The sequence below is a fragment of the Toxorhynchites rutilus genome, chromosome 3, assembly GCF_029784135.1.
Source record: "Toxorhynchites rutilus septentrionalis strain SRP chromosome 3, ASM2978413v1, whole genome shotgun sequence".
Taxonomy (NCBI): domain Eukaryota; kingdom Metazoa; phylum Arthropoda; class Insecta; order Diptera; family Culicidae; genus Toxorhynchites; species Toxorhynchites rutilus.
This window is the reverse complement of record NC_073746.1, coordinates 121,749,562-121,765,208: the sequence shown is the minus strand read 5'-3', so window position 1 is coordinate 121,765,208 and position 15,647 is coordinate 121,749,562. Positions and strand designations below refer to the sequence as shown.

Genomic DNA, 15,647 nt, shown 5'->3' with positions numbered 1-15,647 from the left:
GAAACCCAACAAGCCGGCTAGCGATCACAACTCGTATAGGCCGATTTCAATGTTATCCTGTATTCGTAAATTGTTAGAGAAAATGATTCTACTTCGTTTGGACAAGTGGGTCGAAACGAACAATTTGCTGTCAAATACGCAGTTTGGCTTCCGCCGAGGTAAAGGGACAAATGATTGTCTCGCGCTGCTATCTTCTGAAATCCAAATCGCATTTGCTCGCAAAGAACAAATGGCTTCCGTTTTTCTCGATATCAAAGGGGCATTTGATTCAGTTTCCATGGAAATTCTCTCAGAGAAGCTTCATAATCGTGGACTTTCACCAATTCTCAATAATTTCCTGTACAATTTACTGTCAGAAAAGCACATGATTTTCTCTCATGGCAGCTCGAAATCTTCTCGTTACAGTTTTATGGGCCTACCACAAGGCTCCTGCCTAAGCCCCCTTTTGTACAGTTTTTACGTCAATGATATGGATGATTGTCTAACTAGAGACTGCACGCTGAGACAACTTGCAGACGATGGAGTTATTTCCATCACGGGTACTAATCCCGTCGTTCTGCAAAAGTCGTTGCAAGATACCCTGAACAATCTGTTCACGTGGGCCCTCAAGCTGGGTATCGAATTCTCTACGGAGAAAACTGAAATGGTCGTTTTTTCTAGGAAGCACGAACCCGCCCAATTCCAGCTTCACCTATCCGGCAAAACGATCCAACACTCTATGTTTTTCAAATACCTGGGTGTATATTTTGATTCTAAGTGTACCTGGGGGAGACACATTGCGTATTTGAAACAGAAATGCCAGCAAAGAATCAATTTTCTCCAAACAATTACCGGAACATGGTGGGGTGCCCATCCAGGAGACCTCATTCAGTTGTACAAAACAACGATATTATCAGTGTTAGAATATGGCAGTTTTTGCTTCCGATCAGCTGCCAGGATTCATATTCTCAAGCTGGAGAGAATACAATATCGTTGCTTGCGTATAGCCATGGGGTGTTTGCATTCGACACATACGACGAGTCTCGAAGTTTTGGCAGGAGTACCCCCGCTTAGTCTTCGGTTCACAGAATTATCCTACAGATTTCTCATCCGTTGCAAGATCATGAATCCATTGGTGATTGATAACTTCGAAAATCTACTCCAACTGACTCCTCAGTCAAGTTTTATGTCTTTATACCATGAGTACCTTACCCACGACGTGCACCCTTCACCAGGCACCTCCAACCAAGTTTGCTTCCCATACTTCTGCAATTCCTCTGTCATTTTTTATCTGTCCATGCGACAAAAAATCCATGGAATCCCAGATCACCTACGCTCCGATTCTATTCCGCCGATATTTTCGGCAGAATATGGGAAAGTTAGATCTGATAAAATGTTCTTTACTGACGGTTCATACATAAACGGGTCCACTGGCTTCGGCATCTTCAATGAAAATTCCAGTGCCTCTTTCAAACTCAAAGATCCTTGTTCCGTGTATGTCGCTGAACTGCGTGCGATATATTACGCATTAGGGATCATTGAAACATTGCCCATCGACCACTATTTTATTTTTTCAGACAGTCTCAGCTCAATAAAGGCAATCCGCTCAATGAAAGTTGATAAATGCTCATCTTATTTCCTAACAAGAATAAGACAACTATTGAGTGTTTTGGTCGAAAAATTATTCAAGATTACCTTAGCATGGGTTCCCTCTCATTGCTCGATACCGGGGAATGAGAAAGCGGACTCGCTAGCTAAGGTGGGCGCTTCAGAAGGCACACTTTTTGAAAGGCAAATTGCTTATAATGAATTTTTCCACATTCCTCGTCAGAATACGCTCGTAAGTTGGCAGCGCATGTGGAGTGAAGATGAGTTCGGTCGTTGGTTACACACGATTATCCCTAAGGTCTCGACGAGTGCATGGTTCAAGGGATTGAATGTAGGTCGTGATTTCATTCGCGTGATATCTCGGCTTATGTCCAATCACTACAACCTAAACGCGCATCTCTATCGCATTGGGCTCGCAGCAAACAATCTTTGTGATTGTGGCGATGGCTACCACGACATCGAGCATGTTGTCTGGTCGTGTATCCGGTTCCATGCTGCTCGCTCTCAGCTCTCTAGAGTACTGAGAGCACAAGGCAGACAATCGGATATCCCCGTCCGGGATATCTTAGGTAGCCGTGATCCTGATCTTCTGCTTCATCTATACCTGTTCCTCAGAAACGCCGATGTCAACGTTTAATGATGTTTCCTTCGTTGTGTCCCCGTTTCATATCCCTCCTATCCAAACGATAAACTTTTACTTAGTCGCGGCAATACATACACACACTCTTTACAGATACACGGGCCAAAGGTTGTGCAGTCCACTGATCATTCAACAAGAGCCAAAGGTTGTACCGCTTATGACAACTCTACACGAGCTGATGATTGCGCCGGCTAGTGACCATTCTATCCTGGATTCCTCGAGTCGAGAAAGACGCACCACGCTTGATATGGGGTACAGACTAGGGGGGCGTTGCTGATTAATGGTCAGCTGCATCCCAATAGCAGGTATCCCGTGTCGGGCACACGTACAGAGCATCGAAGACTGCAACATACCAATTATGAGAACACTTGTAATACTAACCTCGAGCCAACCGCGAGTAATCGGTTACATATTACTAACATAGTTGTAAGCAAACATTGTAGAAAAATTGAACTCCCGGCCCCGTTAGGCTGACGCCATATGAGCCTTAATAAAAATATATATTTTGGATAAAAAAAAACCAGCCTTCGACTGAAAACCTCTCTAATAAAGAGTTAAACTCTTTTTTTATACTAAAAAAAACGAAAAAATATGCATAAAATAAATAAGAAAAAATTTACTCCATTATAAACAGAGGAAAGAAATCTGAGACTGTATATATTCGAGTCCGTCCTGTACATTGATTTTGGAATTGTTTTTTCCTATAAGAAGAACTTTTATTTTTCTCAGTGTAAAATGAATGAAACTTGAAAAGCACATAATAAATAAAACTTCAAGAAAGATTTCGATGTGTTTACTTTATGTTTTAACCAGAAAAGTGAAAGAAATAAAAATAAAATGAGTGGGCACTTTATTTTGCCAATCACTGTGAATTAGTATTTTTTCTGCGAAATTACATTTACATGGGCATAACGCAATCGAAACACAAAAATGTATTTTATAACAGATAAAACAGAAGAATGATAAAAACAAAGCAAGACGACCAAACATTGGGAATTGCAAAATAAAATGCAAAAACAAAATCAAGTTGCAATCGAACGAATCATGAAGTGCAAGATGCTAAAAATAGCAATATTGTACTCCAAATGTGGGTTGAATACAATGCTTACGCACGTTCATCCCACCTAACTGATTGTTGCAGTTCCAATAACGTCCCACCGAGGATCCGACAGTACAAGTGTATGTTTATATCTATTTAAATTACACTCTTCCCTAAATAAACAGTACCGCGTGGATAAACGATAGCAAGGAGCTGAAATACTAGATGTAAACAGGTGTAAACAAGTGGTCATACCAAATTGGAGATTTCCTTCGCCACATCGCGAAGAGTCTGTTGCATAAGCTGTCGCTGTTGGGTGAGTGTTTCAGACGCCTAAAAGAACAAGAGAAAATAAAAACAAATGGATATAGTAGGGGAAAGCGGGGTCTACTTGAATGATTCATACAATCTCACCGCTAGACATAGTCATGATATCGGAATCAATTGAGGTTTCCTTGTCTTCCGCAGTACATTCCGATAGATCGCGTTTTTGAAATACTTCAATGAGATCTTCACAGCGCCTTTTTTCTTTTTGTAGTACTGTTGATAAAATTGAAAATGAAACACCTGTTCTTGACACCAGCTTCAATATATCTTTTTACCACTAATCTCTTTCTTCCTGATATCTAACATTTTGTTGATTTCGCTTTTTTCTGCGTTTGCAAGAAGACAACCCGCCGTTATTGCTTCCATGTGTTGCTTCAATGATCCAATAACCATTTTGTCCTGCTCGAAAACGTTCGCCGGTAAGTCGGTCCCGCTGATGGAATACGGCGGAGAAACGAATTCTTCCACTGGTTTGAGGTTCTGTTTTTCATAATTAAATGATTTTTTTTTTCCAATTAATACACATACATGTGATCATAGCGCATATCGCCAGTTAATCGCAAACGGCGAACCTTTTAATGTATGTAAATGTACTAATCTGAACCCATATCGTACCGAGTGTTCGAAAAACCAAACAGCAACTTCGATAATTTTTCATGGCATTGGAAGACAACTGTTTTCGCCCAGATAGGTTTCTAAGCGAAGTTCCAGGGATGAGTAGAGATTAGAGTAGACTGGCTACCCGATGATTGAATAAAGATGAGATCGAATATAGCCAAAGCTGACCTATACTGATCGATGATGTATTTGCGACTGACTGATACTGACTAAACTTAAATGCATTTTTATTCAGATGTTTTGCTATTTGAATACATATTTTACAGTTCAAGTGACACAGTCTGGGCTTTACATCTTTGGTTCAGCTTTTGGATTTAAAATCATATAGTTGAGCAAAAGTTCCTTATTTCAAATTTGACAGTTGTTCACCATTTTAATGGTATTGTTCTGACTGATACTGAACATGCTTTGCCCTATTTATACGGTCCCGCTGTCCTTATATCTATAGCTTCTTTTGTTTGGGTTGTGTCTCGAATATTCGCTATAAAACTGTTGGGTTTGTATTCTCCGTTTCCTATAGCGATATTGTTCCTGCCTCTGACAATTCGCTTTGTTGTGATTGTTGTTTTGTGTTGTGATTGTTGTTTTTGTTTTGATTTGCTGAATTGTGAGTGGTAAGTACTGTGTGTTATGTATTGTTAGTTCTTGTACAGATAATTGTTGCGTGAGAAAAAGGTAGGTGAACAATGAATATTATTGTTAATAATTTTGATAATTGTTATTGTTTTCAGGTGCCGTTTTTTTTTGTAAAGTGTCTGTAGTGTATTTGTATATTTTTTTGTCTATGAAAATAAAATGTAGAATACAACATAAAATAAAATAAAATCCGTTACAGTTATGGTGAATTCAAAGATGGTTTATAATTTTTTTAATAGTTATTGGATGAAATGAAAAAAACATGAACTCCGCTTGCGAATGCCGGGTCCCTTTAAAAGCATGTCCGAAAAAGAACCTGAACCAGAGCAGAGGGTCCAAAGCCCCCAAGGAGGATTGTTGTAATAGTTGTTATCCATGGTTATTATGGAAAAAAATAAATGGATAAACTGCTAATCACATCACTCACCACAGTGTTCCATCTGCTGGGAACTGTGGGGTGAACTGTATAGTTTAAATGTTGTTACAATCATGGAGACAACGGGTGCGTGGAAGAACTCGTGTTCCTCACGCTTTATTCGACAGGTGGGAGCCCTTGTGGCCCCGCTCCGTTCTGTGAAGGCCTAACCTTTGAAAAACATGTTCAAACACAATTCATATTGATAAAAATGAATTAATTCAATATTTCACAACAATTCTGAATTTCCACCGTGGAATCGAGATGTTGGTGAACTCACCATAGTTCACCGACTTCGGTGAACGTGAACGTGAAAACAGTGGTGAATATAGACGTCAAAATATTTCCACGTTCATGTTCACGTTCGAATGTCTCAAGGCATTCTGAAAATTATTTCACCGCGAACTGTAAAAGGATATGTTTAGCAATTCTCAAGTTTTCAATGAAAATTTTGATATGGATGCAATTTCAATCAATCGGATCTCTGCGCGGGTTAAAAAACTTCGTTGGTTTGGGTTGATTCGTGAACAACTGTATATTTTATCCGAATTACTTTATTGAAGATCGATGTTTATTTACTTCACGTTCACTGTTTAAAATGGACGTGAACGTGAACAAAATCATTCTATTCGCCACGACTTTTTGAATTGTTTGTTCGCAATGTAGTTCACCGTGAAATGATCGTCCTATTCCACCGCCTGTTCAAGTTCACGTTCACGGGTACTCTAAACCGGCCTTTATTAATGTTATTAATAATCATTGAATGCTAAAATATACATATTATTTACACTTATGAGATTAATGCGCATGCGAATGCGGCATCAATCCCCTGCTGGTGAAATTAACTGCACTACTGTAGAAACTCTGCTGCTGATGTTACTGGTACTCTTGTAATAAGCTGCTACTCTGAATCTGAAAAAGGGGTGTGGACTTACGATTCAAGTTTTTCCCCTCTCTCTTTCTGTTTTCAGTGCGTTAGACGGACTGAACACCACAGTCAATCCTGATTTTTACCTCCCCCTCACTAACACTATCCCTTCCTTGATAAACGCTAGGGAACCAAGCTATAGAGGCGACCCTTCTGTACTTCGGACGACGAATATCATACTAGCATTCCTTCCCTCCCCCTGGTGAATGTAAGGACGTGGCCGGTTATTGACTATAGTGTTCAGGAAGAAAAGCACACGATATATCCTGTGTTTGAAAATTGTCTCAGAAAGTGTTTATTTGAGCTTATTTGATTATTCTGATAAGGCTGTCATTGGACAGGGCTACGTTTACTGTATCGCCAAATTAACGAATTTTGTTCCATTACCAACAACCCTCAAAACCACACTCACGTCTAAATTTGCCGAGTTGCTTAGCTCCGGCACCGTTCTTCAAAATTGCCCTTTCCCTTGTAATTTCCCGCTATCCGCCTAGATGGACCAAGTCGCTTCGTACCAGAACGCACAAGAACGACCAGTTGTGATAGCACGTCAGTTTTTGCTCCGGAAGTAGCATAAGACAGCGGTAGCAAATCCAGGGCACCTGTTCTGGACATTACACAAATATTCTTGCGAATTTGTTTCCCTTTTGTAATCACAGGCAGGGCTGGGCAAAGTCATACTCAACTGAGGACTGTCAGGGGACTATGGAGCTATCAGCCTTCGCATTCAATAGGGAATGAGTTTCTGCTTCTTCCATCAGTTGTTTTGTCAACATGAATCAACAGTCATTCGACCGTTTAGTTGCTATCTCCTCTTCGTGCTCATTTCATTCTTCATCTTCACGACTTCGCGGCATATTGAAGTTACTTCCACCAGACTGAATTCATTTCTCTCTCTCTCTCTCATGTATCATGTATGCATGTATCGATGTTTGAGTTCACAGTGAGTTAACAATAGAGATTGAAGTCAAGTTGAATGAAGAGGCAAATTAGTATTCATTCGTCACGTCAACTAAAATAACCATTTGCTAGAATTGAATTGACTAGAGATGATTTGACGAACATTAAGAGCGAGGATACCTGATGAATTAGTCATTTTGGCGGCGAATGCCGGAGTAGTCCTACTCGATGCGACTGAGAGAAGAGTCGATTTTCATGCTTGGTCCTGGAAAATGTTGGACCCTGATCACCGTCCACCGTCGGAGAAAATCTGCCGTTCTGATCGTTATCAGCTGATTGAGTATAGGCCACGAAAGAAGTAGTTGAATTTTGCCTCAAGCGTACGAATAAACTTTCTAACAAAGCAATTGTTTGTTCCCATAAATTTACGTAATGCTTTTTCCAAAAACCACATAAAAAAAAGTTCACAAAACCTCTTCGGTCCCATTTTGACGGTTAATATGTATTAAATTGACAGATTATTTTATGTAACTTTTTTCATCGTCATGACTTCTCCGCAAAAAAAACAAGAAAAATGCTTCTTTCGTCCCTGAGGGGTGTTGGTGGTTACTTCAACCATGTATATTTGGGCCAAAACTTCACCGGACCTATGTGAGCCTGAATAAACAGAATAAAACGTTTCTGCAGGCCCTCTTCCCTATACATTTCGAGTTCATTTTCTTGTTTGTGACTGTAACGTTGTTTTTCTGTCCACAGCTGCAAATCCTGTGCCAAATCAAAACTTCCGGGCAAATTTATCAGCCAAAAAGAAATTAAATTTTCTGGGGAAATCTCCTTTGGCAGTAGTCTTATAGAATTTCTTTCTTTTCTCGAACTTTTCGTCAACCATCAGCATGCATTCTTCGTACTTCGTCAAAACCTTGTTGTACAACTTTCGAGCCCGTCTTTTCACCGCTAGATTTTGCTTCAGCGGGCTGTTTGGTTGGTTCAAGGCACGGAAATTACGATAACTTTCTCGCATACGGATTTTCTGGATAATACTTTTGTTAGAGCTGTATTTTTTGACGATGTCGTAGTCTGAGAGTCCCGGGTTTGCTTTAATTGTTCTCAATACCTTCAACCTCAGCTTCCGATCGTAAGTTCCACTACAACGCGTCCTCTGATCCATCCGAACAACAGTTGTACGTACACGGAAACGTTTCAGCATATCATACACGCTCAATATAGTCTCTGTTATAAAATGAAGAATGATTCCGAATTCTAAATGATTGAATTTCCTGCGAAAAAGGAACAAACCGGATTTTGGCTAATTTCCGAATTTTCGTCATTTTCCGGAGAATGGAAGATTGAAAAAAAAATCTTGAACATTGGAGTTTCTTTATCGTTAGTGATCAAAATTACATCAATGGCTTTCGTCAAAGAAATATTTTTACAGCTCGGTATGATATGGATTAATTACATTACATTATTTCGAATAATATAAATATTCAATTTTTTAGCCGCTGAGAATATCTAAAGAGCAGACTGGAACAATATGAATGTCATGCATGGGTTCTATTGAACTCACCTGAGGCAAATGAAGTTGACCTTTCAAGCTTTCCCGAACAGCCTTGATAAGCTTCACGATCTCCGTTCGTATTAAAAACAGCATTTTATTGTTGTTCTCATACTCATCGCGCTGAAATATGACAAATTATGATACCACGAAACTATGATCGGCTCGAAAGCATCTTTCGATTTACAAACAAGCGTACCAACACTTTGATTTCGCTTTCTTTAGCATCCAGTCGAGCGGTTAGTGCAACAATGATATCGTTCTGTGCTTGTTTGGTCGCATGAAACCGTTCCAACTCTTCAGCCATAGCATTCAACTCACTCCTGAGACACTCTATCTGTTCTGTTTCGGCATTGCTGTCTTTCGCTAAACGATCGAGACTGGATCGCATGCCGTCGACGCTTGCAGAAGAAATTACCGGTGCGGCGATCACTGAGACGACTGATGAGCCAGAATTGGCACTGCCGAATGAGCCAATAGATCCGGAGGAATGTGACTCCTGCACTGCATTGGACGAGGGAGCAGTGCTGTTGGCACATGTCTCTTTAAGAGAGCCCTGCGGAAAGGAATACACGAAGGAGATAATTAGGGAACATATCAACGTCAATAGCAGAAAAAAATCAATACAATTAAAGCGAAACAAATGATAATACATGACATAAAATTAAACTGAGACTTTGATTAACCAGATGAACACTATGATTGGAACTAGGATTAGGTGATCTCGGATCAATTTACAGAAGATCGATCTTTTCCATTCTGATTTCCGATTTTTTGGATCGATCTTTTGTACTCTAGAAAGTCGTTTTTTTTTGCTTTTGACTTTTTTCGATCTTAAATAATGTAGATTTGTTTTTCATTTTACATCGTTCCTATTCTCATCAAAGACCACCTAAAAATTTTTTTAAACATAATGTTAACATTTCAATCGCACATTCTACGATTTACTTCCGTACAAATGTTGATAGAGGCAGAACTGGCGGCAGCTACTGAGGGGATTCCAGGCGATAAGTGTTGTTTTAGAACTGGTGCCAAAATCAAGAATTGGTTTCGACTAAGTGACAGACTTTTGGCACGATTGGCTTTCATTCGTTGTCAGCTGAGTTCTGGACAGATACCAGTTGACGGCACAAGATGAATGCCCTGGAAAATGTTTTTTTCTGGACTTTAAATGCACTCATGCTGAGGAACAGAATGCTTTTAATGTTTGAATAGAAACATGAATTCAAAGAAAAGACGACACACCTATATAATAAGCAGGTAAATTGTAAAAAAGATTTTTATTTTGTAAAGATCGATTCGACAAAGATCGATTCTTTGGTATCGGTTTAAATAATGGATCAATCCTTAAGCCGTTTACAAAATCGATTCGACAAGATCGATCTTTTTATAAAGATCTCCCAATCCTAATTGAGTGAACCGAAAATGAAATACCGTGATGCTTCCTTATTTGAACAAGGTACCTAATTTCTTTCACTTGACATCAAAAACTGTGGGATCAGGCCCACATGAAGTGTATACAACCTTGCATACAAATCATTTCCGTAATTGATTTCCGTTCGTGATCAGGCCTTGTATTTCACACTGACTAGCTGATTTCTATTGATAAATAATGTTACAGCTAATTGAAAATAGAGACTCAAAACGAGATGCGAATGAACTGAGGAAGTTTAAAACCGCTATAATTCAACACATTATAGTCACCACCACCACCAATCAGTCCGAACACACGTTCCACCACCACCATTAGCTACATTTGACAATGCATAAAATCAATAAAGCTAACGTGTGGTTCAAGCATACCCAAACACACATATTAAAACCTATCTTTTCATCGATTCTCCATCGGAGTCGAGCTTTTTTTTTCTCTATTATAGTGACTTTCAACACATTTCGGCTGGTTCGTCACTTTTACTTCCATTTTTGGAAGAATGTCGGGAGTGAGAATTGAACTCGTGATCTCTGCGAGAGAGGTATGGATGTTACCACTACGCCAGATCGCCTCCAGATCGGAGTCGAGCAAACAAAAGTTTAAAAGAGACAAAAATTGCACTGCGGAGTGATTTCTTTCATTCACAACCATCTATCAACACTTCATCGGGCAAAACCTCCGTGTGCGGAAGTTGACTGCTCGTTGGCTGAAGCAGGACTAGAATTAAATTGTAGACGATACTACTTTCATACGTGTCTAGTTAATATTTCACTTCCGCTTGCTGCAGCGCATCAGTGCAAGCTCTGCACTATGCTTGTTTCGTGTATATTCTGAGGAGAGGCGGTAACAAAACAGAAACTGGGGTTGGCCAGGGCGAGCACAACATTAAGAGCCCCCGCACACTGCAGACTTTTTTTCAGCCGATAGTTTAGTCGGATTGGGTTGCTAGTGCGCACATCGAGCCAACCAAACAGTCAGGTTGGTCAAGAGTGCGCACACTAGCCAACTGTCGGCCGAATATTCTCGAAAGACAGTATTTAATGTGTATTTGACAACGGAGAACGAAAATCAAAAAGAGATTCCGAGAGCATTGGGTGCATCTCATTCTCAGTGATTCGTACGGCACGTATGTCGGATGCCAAAAATGAGAGCGAATTGAGCTATCGGCCAATAAGCAATCGTCGTGAGTGCGTAGATCGATGCTACCCAGTACTGATTAAACGGACGGTCGATAGTTGACCGACCGAATGGTTTGAATGCAATCGGGAAGCCTATCAAACTATTTTATCGGCCGGTACTGAATCGGTGTAGTGTGCGCATACGCATACGCTCCATACTGAATAAGTCGTCCGACCAATCTATCGGCCGACTAAAGTTTGAAGTCTACGGGAGTTCTAATAGTACGTTTTCTGCCAGCCGACGAAATGCATCAATCGCCGACCAATCACGTCTGAATGGATTTTCAACCAAGTCAACACGAATGAACAGTCAGAAGTGCAACAAAATACTTCAGAATTATTTACTGCTGTTTTTGCAACAATTTAATCATTGGGTAATTTGACATCAATTCATAAAATCTGGATGGTCATGACATGGTTTAATGAATAGGGGCTTCAGATTCTGGAATGTTCAGCTTGTTTATCAAATCAAAACCCTGTCAGGAGCTAATGATGAGTGATCGGACGAATAGTAGATGCAGCTTACAAGCCGTATGAGTCATTTGCCAAAGTCAAAGCATAAATTCAGCGAATGTTGTCGAGTAGCAACTGCGTGGACACTGATGCAGCGTAAAACAAGAGAAATTCTCAACGGTTGACGAACTTTATCTTTCTCGCAATTGTTAAGGCCTGCGCTAGGGAATATGCAGACAACACAGAGAATAAGCATTTTAAATTTGCTCGTCGTTTATATAAAACACATACATAGAACCGAAGGAGCCATAAATTTATTAGCGCTTGAGAATGAATTGAATAATGAAATGTAAACATGTATATCTGTAAATAATATTTAACAATAAATTGACAATGAATTGACAAAAAAAAATTGAAGAGCTTAAACGGACAGTATCCTCTGCGTAGAACGAGATACACACTAGATCATAGCGCAGCTTGATCAAAACCACCCCAAATGGGTTATTTGAACTGATTGAGAACTAAAGATAACCTACGAATTAGAAACTTATCGTAATTCATGTTCAATTGACGATAATTTTGTAAAGGAGTGAGTGTTTTTGCATCTAGTTCTATAGTTATGAAACACTGGAATTTTAATTTTTTGAATGTTTCGTGCCTGAACACAACAATAAAGTTTAAATGGCCAGTCTTATAAATAAAGATAGATATTATACCCTACACCATGTACTTCAATTCAACCGACTTCTTACATATCTCTGCAAACTCAGAAAAAAATAAGTAGTTCTATAGTTGTGAAATGCAGTGTTTTAACAAATTCACCTTTTAAATCCACACATTGGTCCTATGACCAGTGTTTGTCGACTGGCCGTTTCACTGAATAACTCACTTTCGTTTGTTCAAATATGATCTTGCAGAAGTCATTTCCTCCAGTGACATTCTTTTGTTGTTACATGCTACAAATCATGACACAAAAGAGAACGAAATATCTCTGCTTCGATTCGCGCTTCATGATACACGAGCATGCGAACCAAAACCGTCACGATAGGTTTCGGTGCAGAAAGTTTATGGTCTTCTTTCTCATTAAATATCGAACCTCTCCATGCATCTCCATGCGAAATTCACAGAAGCTCTTTTCCAGCAAAAAAAAATGTAAAAATCATCGCTTTTGATTACTTCGGATATTAATTTAGAATGCATCGAAATTATCAAAAATACTCAAGAGAAACTTTTTATTCTCAAAGTATTACATTGACTTTGAAAAAAACTAGAAGTGGGTTATATCTTTGATATAACCGCAAGGTGAACATAGGACTATCACTGACTTAGCAATCAATAAGTGAAAAGCATATAAATCATAGACATTTCATCTTTCAAATAAAGTGATTACCATACCACTCCGTTCAGCCGGAAAAGAGGTACCAACGTTCAAAGCCTTGCAGCCCAGCGTCACTCTCTCGTTTTCGAAACTTTGAACATACACCCGGTACAGAAATGAAAGACGTAGTCAAACGTCAAAAAACTTTTTAATCGAAAGTTTGCGTGGTTTTGTAGAATCAGCATCCACGATTCATCATCTGAATGACTGATGAATGGTGAATGCTGTGGAATCACGAATTGCTTGTTTATACTCTATAAATTGGAAAGGGACGGAGCTTAAATTGCAATATTTTTCTCTGTCCACGTTGCGTAGAACGAGAACGAATGCTGCATTTGCTACTTCTATTTCATAAAAATGTGCCCTGCTTTCTAATTTAGTACACTTACTGATAGACGTAGTCCAACGTCAAAAAGAAACGAAAGAAACGTCAAAAAGAAAGAAGTTTCGAAAACGAGAGCGTGACGCTTGGAGTGCAAGGTTTTGAACGTTAATAACTATTTGCCGATTGAACGGAGTGGTATGCTAATCACTTCATTCGAAAAATAAAATGTCCAAGAGTTATATGCTTGTTAATTATTGACCCGTAAACTAGTTTCAATAGCTTAAAAATTGCTTTGAAAATAGACTATCGAAATCAGACAAATCTATATATAAACAAATACCCGCTCGGAAATCCAGATTTCAAAACTAATGAGCCTGGGGAAATCGGCGTTGCGGGTACTTTTGTACACGCATGCATTTCTGCAGACCGGAATGCGTTTCCCCAACACAGATTTCAAAACCAATGAACCTGGGGAAATCGACATTGCCAATTTTTTGTATTCGCATGTATTACTTTCGTATTCGCATGTATTACTGCAGACCGGAATGTGTTTCCCTAACATAAATTTCAGATCTCATGAGCCTGGAGAAATCAAGGTTGTAAAACAGATGCAAGGTGCGGGTACTTTTGTACCCGCATGCATTTCTGCAGACCGGAATGAGTTTCAAAACCAAGTAGTCTGGGGAAATCGGCATTGTATGAACACTATGCTTTGGCTCGGTTATTCAAGACTGCATTGGAAGATATCCCTTAAACTCACTGAATTTCTACGTATACCGTTTGGCAAAATGTTGATAACAATTTGATGCGATAACGTCGATAGAACAATATGCGTTCATCTCACGAGGGCAGTCCAATAAGTACATAGCCTATAAAAAAAATCAAATTTTTTGGAAAAGTGGCGATTTATTTCTCAACACAGTCTTCTTTTAACTCGGTACTCTTGATCCCGCGATGCTCCAACTTCATTAATCCATCTGAAAAATACGTTTTCTCGAGGTCTGCAAAGTAGACCTCCGTGGCGGCGATGACCTCCTCATTCGACTCAAATTTCTGCTCGGCGAGTGACTTTCTCAAGTTTGGAAACAAAAAAAAAGTCGCACGGGGCCAAATCTGGAGAAAACTGTGGATGGGGCAGCAATTCGTAGTGCACTTCGACCAATTTGGCCGTGGCGACGGCGGAATTTCCATTTTTCTGAAATCCGCGGATACGCCCGCTTCCACACACGGTCGAAACAAAACTACGATACTACTACGATTCGGTTGAAATTTTGACAGTAGCCGTTTACGAGAATGTACTACACGATAAGTAATCTCTCCTGCGATACTGACACCATCGGGCGATGAGGCTAAGTACTTATCGGACCGCCCTCGTACATGTCAAAATCAAAATCAATCAACTGAAGTACATTAAATACAACAAATTTTTCGGTTCGAGAACTACGAACTACTTGTACACTTGAGATGCAAAAACTCCAGAAGGAGATGTTGATTTCAAAACTAATGAGCCTGGGGAAATCGACGTTGCAAAATAGATGCATGATGCTAGTACTTTTGTACTCGTATGCATTCCTGCGGATCGGAATGAGTTTCCCCATTACAGACTTCAAATCCAAGGCGTCTGGGGACTTTTGACATACATGTCAAAATCAAAACTGAGTGTAAGTGTAAGTTGATCAAATCAAGTAAATTTGAAGTTCGAGAAGTACGTACACTTGGGAGATGCAATAACTTCAGAGGGAAATGTAAAATACATTGATCGTTTTGTAAATCTTCCGTTCACATATTTTGAAAGCCCACGATTAATGAATGTAATGAAAAAGGAATCATGCCATACATTAGATTTCGGACGAAGAACGTAATCTATCACAATGCATAGATTGACCTAAATTGGGATTTATTCGCTATTGAATTCGGAAATTGTTTCATTCAATCACTGGTTTAATCAATAATATTGATTAAATTATATCAGTTATATGGGTATGCCCCAAGGCTCATGTCTAAGCCCTTTTCTTTATAACTTTTATGTTAAAGATATTGACAGTTGTTTGGCAGAACAATGCACGATAAGACAGCTTGCAAATGACGGTGTGGTTTCCGTCAGAGGTCCACATGCCGAAAACTTGCACACCATTGCAAAATTCCTTATGGCGGGTTTACATTAGGGAGATCTATAGCTATAGATGGATTTATTCACGTGAAAATAGGTGTAAACGGGTGAGAATAAATATGATAC

General features: G+C 39.4%; 1 protein-coding gene across 4 annotated transcripts in view; it reads right to left on the bottom strand.

The window, feature by feature from the left end:
• LOC129779919 (227 kDa spindle- and centromere-associated protein-like) overlaps positions 1-15,647 on the bottom strand; it is a 63,179-nt gene that overhangs the window by 41,221 nt on the left and 6,311 nt on the right. For all 4 annotated transcript variants that reach the window (XM_055787692.1, XM_055787695.1, XM_055787693.1 and 1 more), the window contains 5 exons: positions 8,845-9,201; positions 8,658-8,768; positions 3,869-4,073; positions 3,673-3,806; positions 3,522-3,599 (listed from right to left, as the gene is read on the bottom strand). In XM_055787692.1, coding sequence (XP_055643667.1) covers positions 3,522-3,599; positions 3,673-3,806; positions 3,869-4,073; positions 8,658-8,768; positions 8,845-9,201 — 885 coding nt within the window. The remainder of the gene's footprint in view (positions 1-3,521; positions 3,600-3,672; positions 3,807-3,868; positions 4,074-8,657; positions 8,769-8,844; positions 9,202-15,647) is intronic.